Consider the following 26,738-nt stretch of genomic DNA (forward strand, 5'->3'; position numbering starts at 1 on the left):
AACAGAGGGAGAATTGATATTGGAAGTGATCGGACGGAGTGGGGTATCAGGCTTATGAATTTTTGGAAGTCCATAAAACCATGGGGTAACAGAATTATAGGAAATAAGATTTCTGTAGTCGGGTAGTTAATTTGTTGGGAATGTAAAAGGTCCCTGAGGTGTTGGTTGAATTTAGTATTTTAAGGTTACCTGTTAAATTTAATTTTACATATGAGCTATTTTAGTCCAGAGGTGAGGGGCCTCCTCATGATAACCAAAGAGAATTTTTTTTTTTTTTCCGAACCCTCTAAAACAGAAATAAAATGTGAGTTAGTAGTGCATTACTGTGTAGAAAGAAAAGTAATTCGTGTTGTGTCTTACCTTTTACTACCTTTGGTATTTAAAGGTTACCTGTTATATTTAATTTTACTTATGAGCTATCCGTTCAGCAACTATTTGAGTCCGGAGGTGAGGGGCCTCCTCGTGTTATATCGCATATAATATAAAAAATAAAAAAATAAAGATAAATAAAAATAAAAATAATAAAGACAATAGATAATAGTGAAATAATAAGAGAAACAGTCTGAAATCAAAAGAAGTGTGAGGGAGGGGGTTGGGGTGCATCAGAAGTTGGAGCTATGAGGTGATGTTAATAGGGTTTTTGGGACCTTTCCTGCCCTGCCACCTCGCAGGAAGGGGGGATGGGGTGAAAAAACCAAAGAGAAGGATTTAGAGCCCCTTATTTATAGGCCTAGTCTATTTGGCTGTGACTGAGAAGTGGTCGTACATGTCTGCTTGAGATAGGTTCGTGCATTGTTTTGATATCGTTTAATAATCGTTTTATCACATCGTTAAGTATTATGTTACAGAAATTATTAATATATAAAAATAACAATATGTTTTTACAAAATAAAGTAATATGTAAATTTGAGAGCTTCGGTGAGGCTCGAGGTGCAGCGCTCTGGTGAGTTGTGACTAAACCGCTTGCTCCCTCTCGCTACAAACCTGTTTGGACCTATTAAAAAAAAAAAAAAAAGAAAAGAGAAACAATACAAATACCCAGGGAAATTGAGGAAGCTTGGTGCAGAACAGAATACTGAGAATGTATGAAGAACAAAATAATACTAAGAATACAAGATGATGTTATGATGAAGTAAAACTTGTTAAAGCTGGCTGGAAAACTTATTTGGATGAAAAAGAAACAATACAAAAGCAGTTGTAGCTTAAAGTATGAAAGTTTTAAATATTATTGTGATATCTGAGCATGAAATAGAGAAAAAAATTAAAATGAACATTTAGATTGAATGTTGGTCAACTACTAAAGACCCTTAAGGGAATAGAGGAATGTTTAAGATTCTCAACCATTTTTTTTACCAAAAGGGGTCAAACCTGAGAATTTAATTTGAGAATCCTGCAGTATGAAAGAAGTGGGTTTATGGGAATCCTCTATGCTGGTAGAAAATTTAGAGCAAGAGAAAGATGACAAATCAAGTGATACATTAAAATGAGTTGTTATGTAAAGGAAGTGGTGTCCAAGTGCTTCAGGAAAGGTCTTCAGATTTCTTTATTCAGAGGCTTTGCTAATTAAAATTTTATCTAGAAGTGTTAAATTTTTTTTATGGTCAGGCTATGTTGATTACCTACCCTGCCTTAATAAAAAAAAAAAAAAATTCAACTTAGATTCTTTAAGTTGCTAGCAAACTATTATTTGTTCAAATTTTATTTATTTTTTAAATGTGATATGTATTTATTTTCAGCAAAACAAAATTGATCCACAATCTTAAAAAATTTAAGAAGAAAATTGATGACAAATTGAATGGTGAAGTTGACGAATGCCAATATGAAATCCTTGAAAAAGAATTGTTAAAAGAGATAGAAAACCTTGATATACCATTGTCCAAGTAAATAAATTAATTTTTTATTTTAATATTTTAACTTAAACATTTGAGATCTTTCTTGATGTGTGATTATTCAGATTTGTTATGGAATATATCTATAAGCTCATGAAGTACATAAAAATATAAACAAATATTTTTTTTTTTTTATGGAGTTAACGATATTATGAAACAAAATTAATTTATGATTGTTTAATCCAAAAAAGGCAAAAAGGGCATTTTTGTCCAATGTCTCTGGTATACCAGATCAATTTTGATTATATAATAAATTCCATATCATTCATTCATTAATTTTCTAGTTTTCAAGCCTTGTAAGTTAAGTGAAGACAATCCTCTACTTCATTACGTTTCTCATTCAGGACTCTTTTTATCCCAATTCCACGATTTGATTCTCATTCCTTTGTCCAAGTTTGAATTTCCTGCCAGGTTCTTGCCCTGGTAAATTTATGACTGTTTATACCTGGCAATACTGGTAGTTCCCTTTCACTGCATTTCCTACCAATTCTATTGTTTTTATTTATAATCAGTAACCATAGAAACATATTATAGAAGCTGATTAAATATTTTTGCTAATGTTTATAAAAAAAACAGTTTTTTGGGGGCATTCTTTCGTTATTGAAGGACTATGATTTTGGAGTATAACAGCTGGTGATTGTAACAAGATATATCCATTAATACATTGGATTAACCAAATAAAAATGTATTTCAAATGTTTTTTAATTTCAATTTTTCAAATTGTTTTGTTATGTTTAAGGGGTAAAAAAAAATGCAGAAATTATTTTTATATTTATCATTTATTATTATATTTATTTATAGCCTATGATAAGGTATAAATTGATATTAATTATGAAATTATGTTTTCAGGGAGCCAGGAGAAAGTCATGGAGATAGTACCTCACCAGATATGAATTGTGGCGAGATGGTCAGAATGAAGCTAAGGAATATGGCTTTCGAGGAAGGAAGGAAAATTGTGTAAGTTAATCATTTGTCTTGTTATTAGCATCACATTTTTTTATTCACTTATAAAAAATATAAGTGTATACAATTTTTGAATACATCTATTTTAAATTGTGTTTCCAGCAAGTAGCTTTTTTTATAACTTTTTATAACTCTTAGATTTATACTGATATATATTTGATTCTTTTTTTATTTAATACAAAATTGGCCTGGTGAGCCTTAAATGGTTAATATAAGAGATATGTTTTTTTAACAATTGATTATGGGAGGGGGGTTATAGCCTCATACAAAAGACACCCCTAACTATTTACAATGTTATAAATAAAAGAAAAAATTAAGATAAAATAAATAAATTGAAATAATAGTTCATAATAAAAAATAAAAGTAAAGTTAATAACAAAAACAATGATATTTAATATTTGATTTGAATACTTTAACTTATTCTAAAAACCACTGCAAGCCACTCATTATATTTTTTTATTTGTCTCAATTCAATTATAATTATAAAATAATGTTTTGTACACAAACTCAGTTTTGTTTTTGTTAAGGTTATTTGAATAAACAGAGCCAACGGGAGTGGAAAGTTTATCATTATATGTGTAGTGTGATCTCTTTTATTAAATTCCCCTTTTTCTATCTTTTAGTGTGTACTTTATTTTATATTTCTTTTTTTTATCTGTTGTTATTTCTATTTTCATTAATTGTCTAAAACCTTTATTATTCTTATTTAATTTTATGTTTCACTGTATATTGTTTTAATTTTTACATCATTTAAGTGTTGTTGTTTTTTAGCCCTGATGAAGCCCTGCAATGTGGGGTGAAACATCTCATAATAAATAGTTTTACAACTATTTGAGATTTTCTCTGACCCTACCCGGACCATCTTTCTTTTATTAAATACATAATATGTTTATTATTAAATTATTATTATTACTACTGCAGTATAACTAAAAAATATTGGATTCTATTTAAACAATTAGATTCTTAACAGTTTTTTATATTACAGATTTATACTACATTTTTATTCATTAAAATAATATCTGAATTAATGTATTTTCTTGACTTTCTTATTAGTTGTGATATATTGTTGTTTTTCTAGGTCAAAACCTGATCCTTTCATTGAGAGACAAGAGAATGTAATACATAGGAAGAGGCTAGTTCGTGAGCTGGGATTAAAGTGGTATGTTGTGTCATAGTTCGCACAAATATGAAGTTTGTTAATTTATTAGTTTGTCTTCAACTTATTCTTCTTAAACTAGCTAGGAGAGAATAGAATTACAATCTTCTTTTCTTATTGTTAACATTTTAGCTATTGCTAAGTTTTTTATTTGTTTAATTATTATTTGAATAATAATCAAACTTAGTATATATAGTGAATTTAATCTCATTCAACTTTACTGTTTGATCTGTCTTGTATTATATTTCTTAATACAAATCTTTTTATATTAATCTTTATCAGTTTCTTGATAAAGATTAAGTATAATACTTCAGTTTTAACTGAAATTCATTTTTGTTTTACTTTATTCATGTAGCAAGAAAGGTGGACCATGTTGCACAGAGAAAATAGGGTCATCAAAACTAATTCTTAAGGCAGCATATGAGACAAAGTAAGTTTTTTTATATAATAAATATGAATATGAAAATACACTCCTTGTTTCTCCTTATAGAACAGCAGTAATGTTTGTATTTATTATGGTTACTCCATTTCTTTTTGATTTTAATCATCAGGCATAAACAAGAATGTAGGTGTGAAAATCGTCTAAAACAGCTCAGCAGTCTAGAGAATGATTTTGAAAATATGTAAGTATGAAATATTATTTGAGTCATTTGATTTCATAGCTTGTTACATTAATTTCCAGGATTAGCCAAAATCCATTCCAGTTTTAGAAAAAATAATTACAAGAAAAATTCTCCTTATTCTTTTGTCATATTGTTGGTAATTGAATGACCTTACAAAAATATTAAACAAAAACTTGGTTTATTAAGATTTATTGATTTTATGCTGTATAACGGTTAACACCTATGATGTCCTTCGAGTAGAAGTTCATGGCCTGCTATCTTTGACTTAATATTTTTGCAGCAAAGCACAAATGTTATCAATATTTTATTATGTGTTGAATAAGTACACCAATGGGTATTATCAAGTTATCTTTTGTCCATTTCTATTTGGAATTAACTCCATCCTGGTTGTAGCAGTCCAATATAACTTGGTACCCTGGTGATGGTCTAATTTCAGTAGCACAGCTGTTGCTGCATCATCTGTGAGGGAAAGGTATGAATATTATAGACTGATTTTGGTCACACAACAAAGAATTTTGTGAATCAGCTATTCCAATTTTATTTAGATGAAGCTGTAGATAATTATGGCCTGTAAGGTGCCCAAAATTCATCAAAAATATTCATGCAGCAAATTTGAGGGAAGATAACAGATAAGATGTATTAACAGATTTTCTCAAAAATTTGCATCTGCCAAGATCATCAGATGGTCTTTGTATTTTTCTTGAACTTTTTTTCTTATCAGAGACACATAAGCTTCATTACTTAAAGGAAGAGGTATCTGGTTGAAATAAGGAGCACCTTGATCTCGCAAGTTTGTCTGCTTTTTCATTTCCCCTATTATAAATTGTCTCTGGATTTACTTCCATGAGATTTGTGACCATCTTCTTTGCATCTTCAATCATATAGCTGTCACTAGGTGTTTGTTTTCCAAGAGCTAAAATTGCTGCTCAGCAAAATTGGTTTTTGAGTAGTGAGCCTTTGCTTTCCCAGATTGTGTGTTGTCCATTGATTCACTAGAAGTCTCAAGCACTTTTCTGCCATCTTAATGCTGTTGACCTCTCATTGCCATCACCATGACTCTGGCCATGTAAGCTCTTCCATTGCACCAATGAGTGCAGAGATTGCTCCCTCAAATATTAGCTGCAAAGCCCTATTTTTAACCTTATCCAAGACAGATTTTGTAGATTCACAAGCAGTTGCTATGAATTTGGTTCTGTAATCAGCAATACAGGCTAGATGCATATTGAAGACATCCTTAGTAGTTTCCCACTTGGTCCCAGGAAGTCATTACAAATATTACAATCATAGTTCTGCTCAGTTTGCAATTGTTTCCATTTGAGCCTCTTATTTTGGGAGGCTTCCACGTCCTTAATTGTCAACTCTATCTTTATAGGTTCTCCTTTATAGCTAATGCTGAGATGTTCTCAGGTGGACAGGGTCATAGTTTGGGTGATATTAACTATGTGAGGGGGATATACAAGTTGGTAGTCTTGGATCTTTTGTTCAAGAGGTTTGTGAAAGAGGGGAATGCAAGGTGAGGAGATCAATAATATAAAAAGGTTTTTGTTTTTATAATTAAAGATTGAAATTGTCATATATAAAGGCGTCATATAATAAAGGCTTCAAGAGGGTATTTTCCTTAGGAATTAGGATAACACTCCCATTGTTCAAAATATATAGGAGAGCATCTGGGGATCCCAAAAACAAATCTTAGGAATTTATTATTCTATCTAATGTCATCTCGTCGTCTTTAGGTATTTCTCCATGATCAATGTTTAGGAGAATTAGGGAGGATACTAAAATTAGATTAATGTTGTCAATGTCATGCTGAAGCTTGTGAGACACCTTGAGCCTATTGGAAGAGTAGCTATATTTGTAAATTGTCTGCCTATGATCGATGTTGGGAATAGTGGAAAAAGTTCAGTTAGTCATTAATATGTCTGGAAAATGTTTGATGAGGGGGATGTTCTCGGAGGAACATCTTGTAAGAGATGTAATAATAACTCTTTGCCTCTCCATCTGCAGTCAAATTTTGTCTCCTAGTTTTAACAATTGTATTTCATAATCTATAACCTGAAAATGAGCCTGTTTACTTTATAATTATGTAACTTGATGTATCATGTGGACTTGATTAAAATAATGAAATATTCAATCTTATTAAATTAAAATCAAAGTTACAAATGAATACTTCATCAAATTAGTTATGAAAAATATTTTTAGTGCTGAAATTTTTTAAAAGATTATTAGTACATGATTCTCTTTACCAATTTATTTTTCTTATTATTTTTTATAAAATTACAAATGACTTTTTTTTATCAATAATTGTTTGATAGCATTTTACAGCCTGAAAAGTATCATATTGATTTTGTGTGTGGACCACTGAAGTTCGTTAACACCAATGCCATTAAAAGAATGTAAATATATTATCTATTTTTTCTAAAATATGTATTTTTAACTTATAAGTTTTCCAATAATAAGCTTCCTACAATTTAGTTTGAATAATGTATTTATTAAATAAATTAAAAGATTATTTCACAAAATGACAATTTTTTAAATAATGATTACACTGAGATAGTTTACAACCATACATTGCTGTAACAGTCATAGCAACTGGTTTGGAGTAAATTGCTATATAACTATATAATTGCATCATGACAGCATTTTTTTCCTAGATCTGGCATGATAATTGGCACTACACATATATAGCGCCTGTGACTACTTTTACATCAAAGCCTGTTTTCACGGTGATACTTTACCACAATTGCAGCAGCTGTTGTAGACACTGCAATGGTGAAAAATGTATAATATTTGTTTTCCTGACAGCATTTACTGTCAAGGCAGTATTTTCATACTATATTTGCTGTGATAGTGAAACTATTATCGTTAAGGTGCGTTAACGTGATGATAATTTACAACTGTGGTTGTAACTGTTGTAGTTTATATTATAGAACAGTTGCTGTAATAAACACATTACACTTGATTGTCTAAAATAAATTGAAAATAACTAGTTGTCAAAATTATAAATTTGTAAAAAAAAAAGTATTTGATTATTTTACATCTGAAGATTGTTGATAGCCATGTGTAATATACAAAATAAAAATATAAACAGTTCTTCTAAACAATTAGCACAAACAGTAAGACCCACAAATCAATAAAATAAGATATACATTTACAATTTATAAGAATTATAACCGAATTGCTTTGAAACCATGTCCTTTCTATAAAATCCTGACAAGAAAGGGAAACCATTATGAAACAAATTTACAATACAAAAATGAGAGCAAAATGACTGAGATTCAAGTAAAATAAATTATTTGAAGATTTATTCTTCAAATTTCATTTCAAATGAATTGAAATAATTTTTTCTAAAATTATTTTGACCCTAGAAGCCAAATAATAATAATAATTTATTTATTCTGGGACGAGTCCCTTTAGAATAATACAGAGAAATCAATAGATGAGGGCTGAGGAGAAATACTTAAACAAAAAATACAAAGAAATATAAACAGTCATTATAAAAAAATAATTATAGGTTACTTTCTCACTTTTAATCAGTTGAACAATAACAAAAAAAAATGAATAAATAAAAAATAGAAAAGAAAACAATGTAAAAATAATTGAGAATGATATAATAGTTTACATACATATTTACAATTATATTAATTTACAATTTTATGGGGTCTGAATGGATAGGAAATGGAATTAATAGGCCCTTGTGTATAAATCTGAAGACCGTGAATGGGTATTGCGGGAACCTATAGGTTTCCTCTATAGAGGATTTGAATTAAAGGAGCTCAGAGATGTATGATGGACGGCGGGATTAGAGGACTTGGAAGATGAAGGAAGCCAAGAAATACTTAGGTGGTAGGAAGGATAAAGTCACTCCAACTCTGCATAAAAACGGGAAACAGAGGCGTTCCTTGGGATCCCGAAGATGTATCGTACACAGCAATTAATCAAACATTTTAATTTTGCCTCGAAACCCCCAGAGACGCCCCCATATACTGAACAGCAATAGTCAAAGTGGGGAAATATTAGAGAAGTGACCAGGAGTCTACGAGTTTCAAATGGAAATTGGTGGCGGAAGTAATTTAAACGTTTTAAAGTTGAAAAGGTACGGCGGGAGATATTGGATACATGGTTTTTCTAGGAAAGTGTTTGATCAAAGGTTATTCCCAGGTTTTTGATGGTGGGGTAAAATTTGATGGAACTATAATGTAGGAACAGAGTTGGAATATTAGAAACAGTTTTAAGGAGATGATTGGAGCCTATTAAGATTGATTCGTCTTCTCCGCATTAAGCTTCAACTTGTTAGCTCTTGCCCATTCGCAAATCCCATCCAGATCTTCTTGAAGTTTCTCTGTGACTGGTAATAGGTTAGAAGGCGGGAAGGACAGGTATATTTGGAAATCATCTGTATAGATGTGGTATTGCGGGTGATGGATCTGGAGGGGAAGGTCATTAATGTAAATAGCAAACAGAGTAGGAGATAGAGAAGAGCCTTGAGGAATACCACAGGAAAGGGGGAGGGTTTTAGATGGAGGTTCACCTGGGATGACTACATACTGGGACCGATTTGAGAGAAAGGATTTGAACCAGCACAGGGCACTTTTGGATAGAGGAAGATTACGCAATTTAGTAAAGAGGATGTTATGGTAAACAGTGTCAAATGCTTTGGAAAAATCTAGAAGGATGAGGATTGTGAGGTTTTGGTGTTCAATGAAGTTTTGGAGGTCATGGGTTATTTTAAGGAGAGCGGATTGCGTCGAGTAGCCAGATCGAAAGCCAGATTGGAAAGGATTGATAAGGGAACGTTCATCTAGGAAGTTGGAGAGTTGATTTTGGACAAGGCGTTCTAACGGTTTGGAAAGGTTAGATAGAAGAGAAATAGGACGGAAGTCGTGGAGTGAGCTAGGGTTGGAAATTTTCTTCAACGGTCGGACAATGGCAGTTTTCCAGGAAGATGGGAATATGGAGTTTTGCAATGAAAAGTTGTAGATCTGGTAAAGAACGGGAATAACGACAGGGAGGCTGGATTTTATTAGTTTTACTGGAATTCTATCAGGGCCATAATCATTAGTGTGGGAATTTAGGACAGGGGAAAGTAATTCATCGTAGGACAGATGTGAGAGGAAGAAGTCTTCAGGATTGAAATTCTGATGTTGAATATCGGAAATAGAGGAATTATGAGTATAGAATAAGAAATAGTTATTGAGGTCATCTGGAGTCATGTGGAGTGAACTGAGATTATTGGATTCTGGTAGGGATAGGTTACGAAGTATTTTCCATTTGGATTTGGAATCAGGAGCATTGGAAAGGGTATTATGAAAGTAGGTGGCTTTAGCAAGTCAGACTGCGGATTGGGTTTCATTCCGGAGGATCTTGAAAGACATATAATCGGCAGGTAAGCGGGTTCGACAGTATTTGCGCCTCACTGCACCTCTTCTTTTCATTTCCTTTATTTCGGGGGTCAGCCAAGGTACAGTGGAACGGCGTATGGTTCTGATTTTCAAAGGAGCATGGATATCTGATATGGATTTTAGGTTTGAGGTCAGGGTGGTTACCATAGGGTCAATGAAGTTATAGGAATATATGATGTTCCATTGGAAAGAATTAAGGTCAGGCTGAGGGGATTCATTAGTGATAAGGTCTAAATAGTTAAGAAACGCACACAAAAATTTTGATTAAGATATTTATATGATTTTTTTTTTTAAATCATCATACTAGAAGGGTCTATTATCATGAAAATGACCCATAAATGAACATTTAATCATTTATAGTTGACTTTATACAATATCTCACATCTGCATACTTAGCACTGGATTTTCTTTAAGCTATTATCATGATTGAATCAATAGTTATGATATATATGATTCAAAAAATATATGTAATTTTTAAATTTAAAAATCCTTAAATTACTATTAAATGATTTTAACAAAATTATTTGTTTACTAAGTGTATTTTAACACCTATAATTATTCTTTTTAAAGCAACTTTGCCTCTCAATTGTGGATAATTAATAAACTAAGAATATATAATAAAAATAATTAAATCCTCTCTATTTCTACTTTTTTAATTCTGTTTTAAACATCTAATTACTATGATATATTACTATTTAGTACACCAAAAGGTAGTTTTTCTCTAAGGTATAATTGATCTTCACAATGCTTTCTGGTGTGATATAAAGTTAATATAATACAGCTTTAAATTGTGTTATAAAATAAGTCATTTTTTTGTCTTAAAAATATCTTCCATTCTATTAGTTTTTGTTTATCATCATTTATATTATTTTCTGACAGGAGAGCTTTCATCCATAAACATGCCACAAAAAAAAATGTTGAAAAAGCTGGTATAGATTTCCTTGAGGCGCTGTCGAAACGGAAATTAACTACAAAATATAACAAATCCCGTTTCTTTGTAGTGTGGAATGATTTTGGACGGCAAGGGCTGTTTTTAGTTAATTTAGAAGCACAAATGATGAAAAATGAGCGTATCATAATTCGACCTCAATACAAAAAGGTACATTGTACATTTTTTATTATTTTTTTTAATTCATTTATTTAATACTAGATCGGCCTGGTGGGCCTTACATGGGTAATGTAAGAGGTACATACATATTGTTGTTTTATTCATTATATAAAATAACTAACAAATAATTGAAATATTTATAAAATTGGCACTTAACACAACTTACAGTTATCTACTTTATTTGGGTTCTATAAATAAATAATTGACCGTATAATTTCAAATATGAAGAGATGGTCAGGGTTGCAGTAAAAAAGGAACAAAAATAGTTAACAACTATTTGTTTTTACATGCTACCCTGACCATCTTCTTCATATTTTATTTGTGGTAATTAATTACACAGTAATTAAGTATAATTCAGTAAAAAAAAAAAAGTTTGTAGAACCAGTAAAAATAAATTATTTCAGAATAAATATGTAATTGAAAGTGATTGGTCCTTTTATTTTGCTGCATAAATATCGGATATTATGCATCTGCATGCGCTTGGTCATGTAATCATCATGAAGTATGAAACAGGCCTGTGCAATGAATATGTAATGCTGTTGAAACTGCCACAATATTTTTTATTTTAATACTTCTTTTCACTCATATTTGTTTTCAAGAGAATGTAGTTTGGTGTGTGATTACTTAGTACTCCATGCTGCTGGAATGAAAAAGTTTCTCTTTGCCCTTTCCCTCCTAATTTTTCAATATTTTGTTATAGTATTTTCCTTATGGTGAATAAAAACCCAAATAAACACTTAGTAAAAATTAAAACTATTTTGTTGTTATTTAAGAGTAAATTAATAATTTTTACATTTAAGTAGCAATATTTTAAAATAGTAATACAATGTGAGTACCAAAGAAGAAATACTAAACACCATTATCATATAGTTAAAATCCTAGAATAGAAAATACCATCTTAATTCTCCTTGATTTTTATAAAGCTTTCAACATGGTTGATCACATAATTCTAGTCTCCAAGCTCTGAGTTCTTTCCTTGCCAAATTGTTCCCGATTATGCCTTTCCTAATTTCCCTTCTCACCCTCAAAATCCTTTCTTACTTGTGGTGTGGTTTTCTCTTGCTCTTTTCTCCATTGCATATAAATGACTCATGTAGATATATCCTTCATTCTGTCGTCTATATGCTGAAAACCACCAGATATACTTTTTCTTTTACCCTTCTAAACTCTTAACTTGCTCCCAACAAGTTGCTAAAATATCTTAATTGTATTGGTGTTTAAGACTCATTTCCTTTGATCCTAATACATCTAAATCAAATGTTATTGGATCTGATCCTCTCATAAAACCTATTTCCACTTTTCCTCGCTTATTTTTTAATTGATTCAATATGGTTCCTTACATCATGTCATATTTGACCAAACACTTCCCTGAAAAAATCATGTATCCCAAATATCCTCTTTTTCAATTTTCACCCTGAGGCAGTTTTACTATTCTCCTCATCTTCATAAATAAACTTACCAATTGTTGTGGAATTTGGGGAGGGTTTTATAAACAAAGACATCGAGAGTGTGTTTTCACCAATAGACGCCAAGCTATCCCATGCCAGAGCAATGTTGCCATCTACCATTTTATTTTACAAACAAAATAATAAAATCTATTTTCTATAACACCAACTTATTATCTGATTGCTCAGTTTTCTTCAATTGGACTTCAGTTAACTGAACTTCATCCTAATGGGCAATTTTATCATTTATCTGACTTATTCTAACGAGATATCAGTACCAGAATAAATAAATTTATATTTTATTTCAAAATACTGAGGCTGCGAAATTAGAATCTGTTAATTTGCTATTTTAGCTAAAAAATATGAAGTATGCACTTGTAAAGAACTAGTATAGATTATACGTTTTTTAGTTGTTTATTTTATGCTATAGAGAGTGAAAGTATTATCTGGAGGAAGGACAGGTCTTGATCCCCTCTATGCTGAATATGTCTGTACAGGGATGTTAGATGGTGTCGTACTTGGAAATGAAAGAAATGGGCCTATTCCCCGAACAATTCTTCAGGTATTTCTATTTGATTTTTCTTGAAGATTTGCTTTTATTTCTTTATAAAAATCAATTAAAGTTTTCTAACAATTAAATTTGGTTTATATATAACAGGGAAGTTAACCATAGGTTGATAAATAGATTAATTGTGAAAAATACATAGCCAAATATCTACCTATATGGTGGATTCACAAAGTTTCTGGACTGGTCTCATAACCTAAAATTGATGAACACACCGCTATCAGTGTTTTTTCGATTGTTTTTAGGCTCCTTGGAACTCTTCACTCAGAAGCCTTTTAAGGGATCCGTCATAGCTGCTGCTGGAACTGTCAAATTGATTTTCTATCAGGTCTTTCTTAATTGCTGGGAGTTAGATCGAGGCTATAGAGTGGCTATAGAAGTTTTGCCACATTGAGCTTGGTCAAATCTTTGATGACTACATCCAAAACTTCAAAACTTTTTTTTCCTGAGTTTAACCCCAAAGGAGTATTCCACAAAGAGCTTGTCCTGCTGGGCAGACTGCCAGAGGTTAGTTTTACATTGGAGTACTCTGCAATTTGAATGATTGAGTCTGCCCAGAGACCAAAGGTAGTTGGTTTCTACATCATGACAAAGTGTCTTCTCAAACATTGCTAGCCACCAAAGTTTTAGCTAAGTTAAACTGCTATAGTCATCCTACAGTCCTGACCTAACTCCCAGCAACTTCTTTTTGTTTTCCCGAATGATAAAGACTTGAAAGGGAAGTGATTTGACATGGTCCCAGCAGTCCAGGCAGCTTCAATGGGTTTCTTAAAAGCCTTCCGCGTGGAGAGGTCGAGCGAGCCTATGAACAATAGAAAAACACTGCAAGCGGAGTGTTGGTGTTGGTGCTGGAGTTATATATATTGAAAACTTTAACTTTGCTGTGCAAGAAATATTCAATACATTTTTGATTATGAGACCAGTCTTGAAACTTTGTGAACAAACCATGTTATTACTGCCAAAGTTGAATTGTGGAGGATAATAAAGATCATGAATAAATTCTTACCAAAACCAACTACTTTCCATGAAGTAGTAAAATTCAATAAATATAAATTATTAAATTGGAAAATATTATCTTTATACATTTTGTTTAAATTAAAATGTTTTATTATTTCAAGAAGTAAAGTTGTAAAGTTTTATCTCCGCTCCTATTACTAAATTTGTAAACATTCTAAAAATGATTTTAACTTCTATTTTTATTTGTATTATAGGCAATAAAGGAACTGGATTCAGGTGAAGGAGTGGTCATAATAATCCTTAATGAAAATGAAGAAAGATTGAGTTTTTTATTTGCTATTGAACGAGCTCGCAAACTTGGTATTGATGCAGAACTTGTTTTAGCCAGAGATGATATATCTGACCATCAGGTTACAAGTTTAATTTTTATTAATGTATTAATTAATAATGTTGACTTGCGATATAGGACATGCCAGTTCCTATGAGTATAAGCCAAATTATAGAATGACTTTAATGATACTATTTTTTGCCCTCAGTTACACTCAGAGGAATTGTAGAGTGAATAGGATTGATTTAGATAGCTGAGTTTTGGCTACTGATGTGTCTTGCTACAAATATAAGTGGATTAAGAAACATAATATATTACATGGTTATTACTAAAGACCGGATTACTATGCAATTGCATTTTTTGTTCCCTAGCTTTAAATTCCACCAAACCTTGACTGAAGCTCAAATCATCGAAATGACATTTAAAACTCTAATTTTATTTGCACAAAATTGCACTTTTTGAGGTTTTTCACAATTTTGAGTTTTTTCTCCACAAATTCTACATTTTATTGTATGGACACTAAATTTTGAGTTTTGTTGCTTAAAATTTAATGCTTGAACTAAATTTCTGGTATTATACTCATATAAGTAAGACGATACAAAAAAAATTAGTAGCAGCAGCGTAGGGGTATGAGATAGCAGGCAGAGGGAGAGAGAAAAGTCATATGTTTTATTGAATTAATTTATGTACAAGTCGTGAACATTGCGATACTGAGTTTAATTGAAAGAATATTATATTTTGATTCAGTCAACAATGCTGTTGTGTATAGTGGTGGGCACCTTACTTATCACATCCAATAAGGAAGGTTTTTACATGCAGGGATATGCTGATGATATCGCTGTGTTGATAGGAGGCAAATACCCAGAAACTATTTCAGGACCGCTTCAAACATCGGTAGACCTTATGAATGGATGGTGCCAGGAATATGGTCTGAGAATCAATCCTCAAAAGATCAGTCTTTGTGTCTTCACTAACAGGCGGAACATTGCAATCAGGTCGCTGTATCTTAACGGTGAACGATTAGGATTCTGCAGTGAATTCAAACATCTTGGCGTTACCCTTTATAGTAAACTGAAGTGGCAACTTCATGTTGAAAGGAGCAGTATGAAGGCACTGAGGTGTCTCTGGGCATGTAAAGGAGCCGTAGGCAAATCCTGGGGCCTTAAACCAAAAGTTATATATTGATAGAACATGGCAGCGATAAGACCCATTGTCCTATATGCTGCTATCGTATGGTGGCACAGGGCTATGACCAGGAAATCCCAAGCTTAGCTCGGGAAACTTCAGAGACTGGCATGCCTCATGATAACGGGTGCCATAAGCACTACTTCTTCTGCAACAATGGAAGTTTTTCTGAACATTAAACCTCTCCATATAGAGATTGAAGCTCAAGCCCTTAGTTCTGCATATAGGGTTTTGAAACTAGGAACAAACTACCATTCCCTAACTTATGAGGGACATGGTAGACTGTTCAGAAGGATCAATGAAGATGGGATCCTGGCTATGCATTCTAATCATCAGGTGAAGAAATACAAGAACACTTACTATAGTGTAAGGAATGAAGGGTCTACCCCACACAAGCCGTACAATGGGATAAACTGCTACACAGACGGATCCTTAATGGAACAAGGATCTGGAGCAGGAATATGGAGGTGTTAAGAAAACACACCACAGTATTCCAGGCTGAGGTGTTTGCAATAAATGTCTGTGCCCAGAATTTAATAGAAGAGGGCACGAGGGAAAGGGTAATTACGATTTACACGGACAGTCAGGCAGCCATCTATGCGCTGGATAACTATGTAACCTGCTCTAAATTGGTGGAGGAGTGTAAGGTTAACTTGAACTCTCCTTGGCCAACAAGGTGCGGGTGGAATGGGTGCCTGGACATAAGGGCATTAAAGGTAATGAGCGAGCGGACTACCTAGCAAGGAAAGGATCTGAATCCGCTCCTTTTACACCTGACCGCATATGTGGGATTAGTCTCAGCCATGCGAAGAAGCACATCAAAATGATTGCTGAAAGCAAGGCTGGGTTACTCTAGAGAAATACCAGAGGAATGGAACAATCAAAAATGTTCCTCAAGGGATCCTGTCCGAAAAGAAGTAATTGTCTTCTTAATATGGATAGGAGTATTTTAAGATGGGTGACAGGTCTATACACAGGACACTGTCAGCTAAATAAGCATTTCTATAAAATGAGATTGATAGAGTCCCCTATGTGCAGGTTCTGGAGGAAGGATGAAGAGACTGCTTACCACATCATTTGCAGATGTGACGTAGTAGCAAGAACACGATTCCTCACCAAAGGGTAAGGATCATATCTTGGACCCCAAACTTTGCGAGACAGTGGATCCTTACACAGTGTCCAGATTTGCAAAGGCAATTGGCCTTTTTTGAGCAGAGGAGGGACGGCGTACAATAGGCCCTCTGTGGCCACAGTGCTTCTTTGCCGGAAAAAAAAAAGGTACCAAATTTATGAGGCTGGGTGGACTTCAGGAGGGCTCCAGAACCCACAGGGTTGACTCACGGCTATAGTGTAACAGGACCCCCTAGTTATTACATAAGCTGATTTATATTATTTACTAGAACTATCACAAATTAATATGATATGTTGATTGGCTTAATCTATTAGTGGTTTACATCTCGGTCTTTTGGTCGAGCTGTAATGAATGACGAGAGTAGTAGGCTACTACAAAGCTAACAAAAGTTATTTTGAATAAATATGATTTGGCTAAAGTTTGTTTTCTTTCATATACTTCATGACGTGGGAACTGACATTTCATATGTTCTGATCTAGTAATAATTAATTACTTTATAATCATTCATTAAATAAAATTATCATATTTATATTTTAGCCTGAAAAATGGAGATATGGACGCAGGGGACATAATGGTATCGTTCTTCAATTTAAGGTTGCAGCAGGAATGGCTGCAAAGGGTTACAACCTTGCTGCAATCAGCCGCGTGACGCAAGGGATTCATGTAGCTACCCTTGATTGTTATTTGACTAAGTTTGGCCCATTTGTTGGTTCTGGAATCCGAAATGATAAAGGTCATTTACTTTTTGAGTTAACTATAATTAATTTGTTGTCTTATCAAATTTAGGAAACAATATCAAAGATAACTCTGCAAAAAAAAAAGTTGAAAGATAATTAGTTGACAGTAAATGATAATAGGAAGATGATCTGTGTAGTGGTCATTATTGTAGGGCTTTTCTTCCAGAATTCAGCTCTGCGAAGTTGGGTAAAACATCAGTTACTAATAAATAGTTTTTCTGCTATTTTTGAAGTGAAACTTTTTTGATAACATTCTGAAACTCAAGAAAAAAATATACATGGGAGTAAATTGATTTTGTGACACGAGGAAATGCTCAAGAGGAAATGGAAATGGTGGGGGCAACACTCGTTATGTTTTGCAGTTAGATTAAAATATCTCAATAACTAAAAATTGTAGATGCATACTGTAAGTGAGAGAAATGTTTTCTGTGTTTCATCCTCTTTGTTAAGAGTTATAATTGAAAATTATACTAATTTAAAGAGGTAAAAAGTGGAAAAGATGTTAGGGTAAATTAATGTAGTAATACATTTGAATTTTTATTGTTGTTAGGGTAAACATGTATGGAGTATCCATATTTGTTTGTCTAGAGTGTTTCTGTCCTAGACAGAACATTGTTTGCCCAATACTCTCAGCCCCACCATTACCCTACCATTTGTTTTTTTGAATAAATAATAATAATGTTATTATTATTGAATAAATAATATTATAATTTGTTTTTTGGAATAAATATAAATGTTATTATATTATTAAAAAAAGTAATATCATCATTAATAACATTTTAAAACATTATTTCACTTGCAGAAGTTTTACTTTTGTTGGCCAGTCCTAAGACTGCCTCAATTTTTTTTTACCTTTCTTGACCACCACTCAGATTGTCTTCCTATAAACTGAAATATTATGTGCTTATTGACTGAGCCTTTTATGCTCCATTGTATTTCTCACAATTTGAATTGAGTTCAAATTTGTTTTATAGAAACTTTTTAACTTTAAAATTGGAGGGTCAAGTGGGTAAGGATTATAAATTACACTTTTGAAAATAATAAATGAATTATTGTTATGGATTAAAATTTCAAGCGATAAATCTTGAAGGGATGCACTTCATCACTGCTGTCTAGTTTTAATTACAGCAGGTCCCCTCTAATAATATGATTTGTTGAATCCTTGCTAGAGTTCAGAAGACCCTCCTGGCTTCTTTATAGTTTACTCAATATGCCTATTTTATGTTCTCTGTAGGGGAATGGAAAGGAGTTAGGGAGATGATTAAAGATGGCATCGGATAGGTCTTAATTTGTTCTGAATCCAATTACACTTCTTGAATTCAGTGTTGTTTATTACATCATTTAACTATTTTTGTTTTGAATTTACAGAGTTCTCCTTATGTTTGAAAGATTTTTTTAAGTATAGTATAAGTTCATTAAAGTTCTTAAGGATAAAAAAAAACTTGATAAATATCTATAGGAGGCTGGTAATAATGAACAAGAGATGAAAGAATCTATATTTCACTAGTTTTTTAGCCTAAGTATGTATATCGCATATGAACAGCTGAGGATACTAGTTTGGATACAGGTGGAATCAAATGGATATCACAAGTTACAGCTGTCAGCCAGATAGATTTACAGGATTTTTGATGTGTTATTTCAAAAGTTTAGATATTTTTTCTATTTTTGTGTTTGTGAGAAAGGTTGATTCAAAGGAAAAAATTGTGCTGAAATCTCTATTTTTTATTTTGTGATTGGGCAATGTTAATTATGTTAATAATTTTCTACTCTATTTATAAGTTTTAGATTTAAGTAAATTAAGTTTTTAGTTTTAAGTTAAATATTATTTATATCATTTATTTGAGTTGTAATGTGGCTCGTTCATTTTTTCCTTTCTTTTTTTTCAATTTATAAGGCAATCTTGTTTGATTAAAGCCGAAATTGTTTTTGGAAAAATTTCAAAACTCATTGAAAGTTGAATTTGAAAATAAATGAAAGTGTAGATATGTGTTGAATATACAGTAACTATTTTGGAATTGCACAAATACTTCATCAATGGACAATAGATATTGTAAAATCCCATTACTCAAGTGTCTGAATTGATATATTTTATTTTTATGATTAGATGCTTGACTTATTCTGACAATTATAGGCTATTATATTCCTGGTTTACAAGCAGAGGATGTTTTATCAGAATTAATAAAGCAATTAATGGATCCTGCAGGTCTTCACTCAATCGTTCCTGAGCCAGGTAGTTTTTTAACCTTTATTCCGTTCATTTATCAGTACTAATTTTACTAGAATGTGTGTTTAATATGTTTCTAAATGCATACCTGAACCCTGGGTCAATATAATGATAAGTAAAAAATTTTAATTCAAATTTTAAAATTGTTGAAATATTTATTGACAATGAAATGACAATAATAATGATTGTTATCTTTTTCTAAGTGTACAACTGTAGAAACTAGTAAAAATATTTATTACTAAAACTGTTGAGTTCATTTGAGTAAATAAGGATAACATGTCATATTGATAGATAGTAAAAATACCTTGGGTTTCAAGAGGAGCGGCTCAGTCTCAATGGTGCCTTCCATCTATACAGTTTGTAATAAAGTTAAAAGTCAGCTTTTTTGATAATACTAAAGTTCATTAGAAGAGATAGTTGAAATGTTGAAACACCTTATAAAGCCCATGAAGGTAATGTGCAAGTTTTGAAATGTAGTTAAATTGGATTTTCTTCTGAAAGAAGAAAGAAGACTTTAGAAATATGTGTACTTCAAGTATTAAACCCACTAGTAGGAACTTCAAATAATTTTTTCATATTTTTATAAATTTATTTACATTTAATGTTAGGTATAGATTAGCACCCATTATCCCACAAAATTTAATCAAATTTAACAAATATAACTTCTTTTTATTTTAGATTTTCCATATAATCAATTCAATTTGATCTGAATATTATATTTTAAATTTTTTAGTCAATGTTAATGTTTTTTGAATCAACAGTTGACCAGATATTCTCCCTGAGGCAGGCAATGGAAAAGTTTTATGAATATTATATAGACATGCATATGCTATTTGTGGATTTCAAACAAGCATACAACATTGTGGACAGAATAGGACTTTTAAAAGGTATGGTAAAGGTAGAGACACCAAAAAAGTGTTCGCTGTTCCAAGAATTTTCTGTGAAGAATCGCCTTGAGACAGGGTGATCTTCTGGCTCCTCATATTTTTAATATTGCTTTGGAAGTTGCTGGAAGACATCCCTGGATCAGATGGCTAGACAATGTGGAGAAAGATCTAAGGCAATTGGATATTGAAAGATAGAGAAAAAGAGAAAGGAATTGTGGAGATTTGTTGGCTGTGGTGGAGGAGGCCCGTGTTCTTGTAGGACAACAGTGCCATAATAATGATAATGTTTATTGAAAACAATTTTTATATATTTTTTTTTTTCGGGGCTTAGTTATTTCCTATCATTATTTTTTATTTAAGAAATTGCTTATGAAATCATTCTTATTTACATGCATATTTTTTCTTAGTTATATCATTACTTTTTATTTTAAAAAAATATGTATGAAATAATTCTTATTTATATGTATATTTTTTTTTATTTAGGTACCAAAATGATCTTATTTATCAATAAATTCAGGATGACCTGTGATGAGGTTTATTCTATTGTTTCTTATGTCGGAAAAAGAATACTTGAAACTGGTGCAAAGGTAAGTAATAGTTTCAATTTCTTTTTTTTATTCACTATTAACTTTTATAAATCATGCAATTAAGGGTAGAGTAATCTATAAATACCAATAACACTCTTATCCTGTTCACATATCGTAAATAATTTTATTTCCCTTTGTAACATAATTTTCAGGGCTGTGTTTCATAACGAAACTAATAGAATTAGTTCTTAAATATAAATTTATAAACTTCAAATTAGTAGCTTTTAGTGATATTATAACGCTACATTAACTGAATATTTATACTTTTAATTATTATTACTCTCCTAAAATTTAAAAAAATAAAAGGTGTTAAAGCCACCTCAAATCGACTATGTCTTTTTGTCATGGTAAAAAACAAAACTAAAAACTAACATAAACAAAACATACAAGTAAAAATAAAAAAGGCCTTTCAGATAAAAATAAAATTCGATAAATAAATTAAGAAAACAAAAGAGACAAATTTACAAACAATATAAATATGTAAAATAAATACTGCTCGACGAAACGTTTGCTCCTCTCCGATAGATCCGAGGAAGAGTGCTGCCGAGATAGGTTGCTGCTCTTGTTACTAAATAAATCGCTGCAATGGTCCAGAGTTGGTGTAGTGGCTCGTTGATGGTCCGAATATCCAACAGTCGTGTTGTATTAGGCGAGCCGACAAAATGAACGCAGACAGGGCTGCTAATGACGCTACCAGGGCCACTAATTAGTCAGAACCGCAATTAATAAAGTGGAAACACAGAAAAGGTCTGGTTTCAAACTGTAATGACTCACTAACTCACTAAAAATGTCCAAACTATTAAATTATAAGGGCAGACAGGGCTGCTTAGAAGCTACCACGGCCACTAATTAGCCGGAACTCCTCTAAAAAACTAAGATGGTCGGTCCGTTGCTATGTGACGCTTCTTAGCAACAATGATCACCCCTAGCAACTGTCTCTATTACTCATTATTACAAACAAATATAATTACACATTTTTCTTTTCAAATAGCTAGATCTAAATAAAACAATACAAATAGAAATAAATGTAACAAAATTAAATACTAATAAAACTATATAACTAAAACTATAAAACTAAATACTAAAAACTAAAAATCCTATTTACAAGGTAATTATCTATTATGGCGGTAACAAAAGGTTTGATGTTTGAAGGCTGTTAACTTACCCAGAAAGAAAAATTAGAAAATGCAATAAATATATATTAAAAGGTTGATTTACTCTAATAGTGTTATGAACTTAATTACAAGTAAACTATATGTTAAGATTAACCAAAGAATAACTAATAATATGATATTATATTGAATAAGAAATTACTGGTTTATTATTTACTTGTGATTTTTTTTTCATAAAAAAAGCACCAAAACTAGATGGTAAATAGTCAGATACCTAAAAAAATAAATGAGGCACTCAACTGAAATGCTGACCAACTGATAAATGAGTTTATGACAATGAGACATTTATTGTGAATTGAAGTTTTTGGTTTCCCTGGATTATTTAGGGCTGATAGATTTTATAGATGTCTAAAAATTTTTTTAGGCTATTTGTATTTTTAATGCCTTTTTTTATTGAACAAAAAATTATTATAAATTATAAAAGACAAAATAAAAAATTATTTGACAAATTACCTCTTTATATTAAAAAAAGGATAAAAAAAAATTATTCTGTCTTTATAATGAAAAATAAGAAAAAACTGAAATATGTGCCTTGGACAATATTTTATGGAAATGTCTATATCTGACCTCCGTCCAGCTGAGAGAGCAGAGATACTCCTTGAAGTAAAACAAAAATAGGGGCTCCTGGGCGAAGTGTATGTGGTCTGGCCAGAAGCATACAACATACTGATAAGAGCCTTGCTGGGTATTTCTTAAAAACAATCCAGGCTTAGTATTTTTTCAATTTTATAATCAGGAACTGACGGCTGTTTACATGAAATACATCACGCACACACACAAACACTCACATATTTTTATATTAAATAAAAATGTCCTATATAATTTAAATAAATCCATTTATATATTGATTATTAAATTTACATTAAAGAAATAAAATAAATTACAAATATTTTTTAATGTTGCTTCAACAATAAGCGACTCCTGGAAAATAATGTAATTAACTGAAGTTATCTTTTTTCAATTACCATGTTTTACGATCAAACACCATAAATATAAAACTTTTTTTGCAATGTTCAATTATTTTTCTTTAGGGTTAAAGAATTAGAAGTTCCTACATTATGATTTATTATTTTTTAATTTTTTTATTATGTATTAATTATTTTATTTTATTTTTTTACTTTAAGTGGCTGAAGTCCGTCTTCTATTCCTGTAATGTTGATCTAAAGGGACATGTTCCAGAATAAATAAATAATTTATCATAATAATTATGAAATTGATTTGTAAATAATTATTTTTTTAATAAGTACCCAATTAAGATGGATTTAGGCAAGTTTTAGTAATCATTCAACCATCCTATTAATGTAACAATATATATTTTTGTCAAAGGTAGGACGGGCTTATCTTGGTAATTTTTCTACTTTTACAAGACAAGGATTTTCCATCACCATGGCTAAAGACTGGAACGATGAGCTGATCCAATTTCTTGATTATCCTACTACTTGTGTCCATTGGCCTCCTCACCTATCTGAAAGTAGAAACTTCACCATGACCAGAACGAGGTTTCATAAGGAGCAGATTATTGGAGCGCTTATTTCTCCTGAAAATGTTCACCTTGTTTTCGAAATTTTGGATAGGCAAGAGATACATTATTATTTTAATAGCATAAAGTAACGTATTATTAATGAAATTCTTATTATTTTATGATAATAAAATAATGATTTTAGTTAAGCATCACTAAGATTGTAGTCTTATTATGTGATAACAGGTATTGAAACTTTTATGCAGTATTAATTTTCTTTTTCTTTTCTGCAGCCTTTCATGGTTTTTTAGAAAATTGGTTTCATTATTTAATTTTTTAATTTAATTGTGACCTCATTAATTTGTAAATGTTATTGTGAATAAAACAGCACTGTTGGTAGCAGTACTGCTTTAGACTATCAGGTAGGTAGCTGTATCTAGGTTGGATCTATTCACTTGTAGCAGCCATTGTTATAGACAATAGGTTTTATTAATTGGTTTGTAAATAAAACAGTAGATGACGACACTGCTCCTCTGACAGGAAACCTTTGTTTGGGACAGTCAGCCATGGTATCTATTAACAGAAACATATACCCTTTGTCTTTGTTTATAAAACCCTCCCTAAGTTCCTCAACAGCCATTCATGTTTCATCAGCTCTTTCAGCAACACCATCTTAATTTTGATATGTTTTTATTGTAATTAATTTAATTGCACTTTCATTTATAATGATTTTTTTCTTCTGTTGTTTGTTTGTTTATTAAGAAATTAAGGCGTAAAACCCACCGGTCATCAACGCCAACACCCCACTCATGTACATACCCAGTGTTCAATTATATAAATGAAAAAAAAAATACATATATATGTATAAAATAGATAAAAAAATATACATAACATATAAAAAACCAAACACATAATATATAAAGTATACAAAAAAAACATAATATACAAAAAGCATATATATATACACATACATACATACATACAAACACACATATACATACGCATACATTCATATATATACATTATATATTCACAAATAGTCCTTGTATTTTCAGAAAAGACATAATCTTATTTAAATATGATTCTCCATTTCCCAAGGCCTCTGATATATTTGAAGGTATACCCAGTTATTGTTTTTATTAAACACACTCTTCGAAGATATGATTTATTGTCATTCTTTGATTACATTTCTGGCATCTGGGTGGATCCTCCTTGTAATCAAGTGAAGGTGTGTGAGCCTGGTGTGTCCTAGTCTTAGGTGTGTCAATACAACCTCCTCTCTGCGGTTGCCGCGACTGGAGCTGCTCCATGCCTTCACATTTTTCTTGATCGCCTTCAATTTATTTGGCGGGCTGCTGTCCCACAGTGCCTGCCACTCCTGTAATATGGCCTCTCTTCTGTTGGCTCCACAGACTTAGTAGTTCTTTGGCAGCCCAAACCATCCTTCTTGGCGCTTACCTGTCTTGGACTACTGCTTTCCAGTTTTCTGCATGCAGCTCTTTAACATCTTTGTTGGTTCTGTCTATCCATCTGGTTTTTGTCCTCCCACTTGGTCTCTTGCCAAATATATTGGTGTTTATTGTTGTGTAGAGTGTGGCATCCTGATGGATTGCTTCGATCCATATATCCTGCCCATCTTAGCCTCCTTGCCTTCATATGATGAGATATTAACTGACCAGTTTCTGCAAACAGTTCGCCATTAGTTCTCCTTCTCCATGTTATAAGCGTCTCATTATATAATAATGATTATATAACAATATTTTAAAAATTAAATAGTGAAATACAATTTTTCGTCTGAGTAATTTTTCCTTGCCTCACTGTTAGGACTATAAAAATATGCTTTTATCAACTCGATAATAACTAACTTTTCAAATATAATTGCTCAATTTGAGGTTTTCAAATAGAGCAATTAATTATAATAACCAAAAACTTTTTTTAAAAATTTATTTTAATACACCGTTTATTCAAATACACTTATTAAAACGTTTGTGTAGTAAACTTGCTTCAATGGGTATGGAAGTGGGACACTTCAATTTTTCTCTTGGTTATTTATTATTTCATCTGTCTATTGGACAGATTTCATATGAATTAAATAAAAAAATTCAAAGGGGTGTGGTTTTTGGATTCTCACTATTGAAGGTAGAGATGCGTTGATTGTATTCATGCAGGAAATGAAAAAAAGTGTTAGAACTTCATCCATTACTGTCACTCATGTTGTGGAAGTGAATGTTCATTAACATGCCTATATTTGAAGAAGGGTTTGTTTAATTTCCTGAAATTTGGGAATTAGTGTTCACATGGTGTTATATTAATTTGGAAATTGTATACTTTTGCACTACTTGTATTTTTTTTTTAATGGAAACATTCCTAGACTTTGTTGAGTCAGCTTATCGATAACTATGATGTTTTTTATTTAATGATTTGTAAATATGGCCATGGAAATAACATTAAGGTTAATCAACAGATTAAAGATTTGAAGAATAGTTTGACATTTTTTGGAAGTAATTTTTACCTTTGTATTGAAATGGAGGGATGCGTAGAGATATAATGAATATAAAAAAGAATAAGTACCTGTTAAATGATTGGAAGATGGGGGTGTGAAAAGTCAAAATAAGATTTTATGAATTTCAAACCCTAATAATAGCTGATAAATAGGGACCTTGTATGTGTGAACCTATAACGAGATTCCTCCTCTCAAGAAAGTACAGTTAATAAACTAATTCACCCTAATTATTTGAATATATTAAAATTAAAATCATTAATTTTTGTAACTTGTGTTACAAAGTTGATGTATGCACATTGAGTAAGAATCCTATTCAAACTTCAATTTTTCAAAAATTAGCAAAAGATAGGTAGGTTAAAATAAATACCATGATACCTCTAATTGATATCTAATACTTAAGATTAATCTTCTTTTTTTTT

General features: G+C 31.5%; 1 protein-coding gene across 8 annotated transcripts in view; it reads left to right on the top strand.

The window, feature by feature from the left end:
* The window catches only part of LOC106687799 (putative leucine-rich repeat-containing protein DDB_G0290503), a gene marked incomplete at its 5' end in the record, with an annotated part of 53,919 nt that overhangs the window by 20,161 nt on the left and 7,020 nt on the right, over positions 1–26,738 (top strand). For 6 of the 8 annotated variants that reach the window (XR_001344224.2, XR_001344225.2, XM_014431892.2 and 3 more), the window contains 13 exon segments: positions 1,737–1,880; positions 2,739–2,846; positions 3,931–4,011; positions 4,364–4,438; positions 4,560–4,631; positions 6,944–7,024; positions 10,910–11,129; positions 13,014–13,145; positions 14,360–14,515; positions 17,288–17,483; positions 19,619–19,717; positions 21,082–21,185; positions 23,684–23,931. Coding sequence is in view for 6 of the 8 variants with exons in the window: in XM_014431892.2 (XP_014287378.1) it covers positions 1,737–1,880; positions 2,739–2,846; positions 3,931–4,011; positions 4,364–4,438; positions 4,560–4,631; positions 6,944–7,024; positions 10,910–11,129; positions 13,014–13,145; positions 14,360–14,515; positions 17,288–17,483; positions 19,619–19,717; positions 21,082–21,185; positions 23,684–23,931 (1,716 nt within the window). 8 annotated transcript variants of the gene reach the window in all.

Source organism: Halyomorpha halys, unplaced genomic scaffold (assembly GCF_000696795.3).
Source record: "Halyomorpha halys isolate HHAL.00 unplaced genomic scaffold, Hhal_1.1 Scaffold1014.1, whole genome shotgun sequence".
In the NCBI taxonomy this organism is placed as follows: domain Eukaryota; kingdom Metazoa; phylum Arthropoda; class Insecta; order Hemiptera; family Pentatomidae; genus Halyomorpha; species Halyomorpha halys.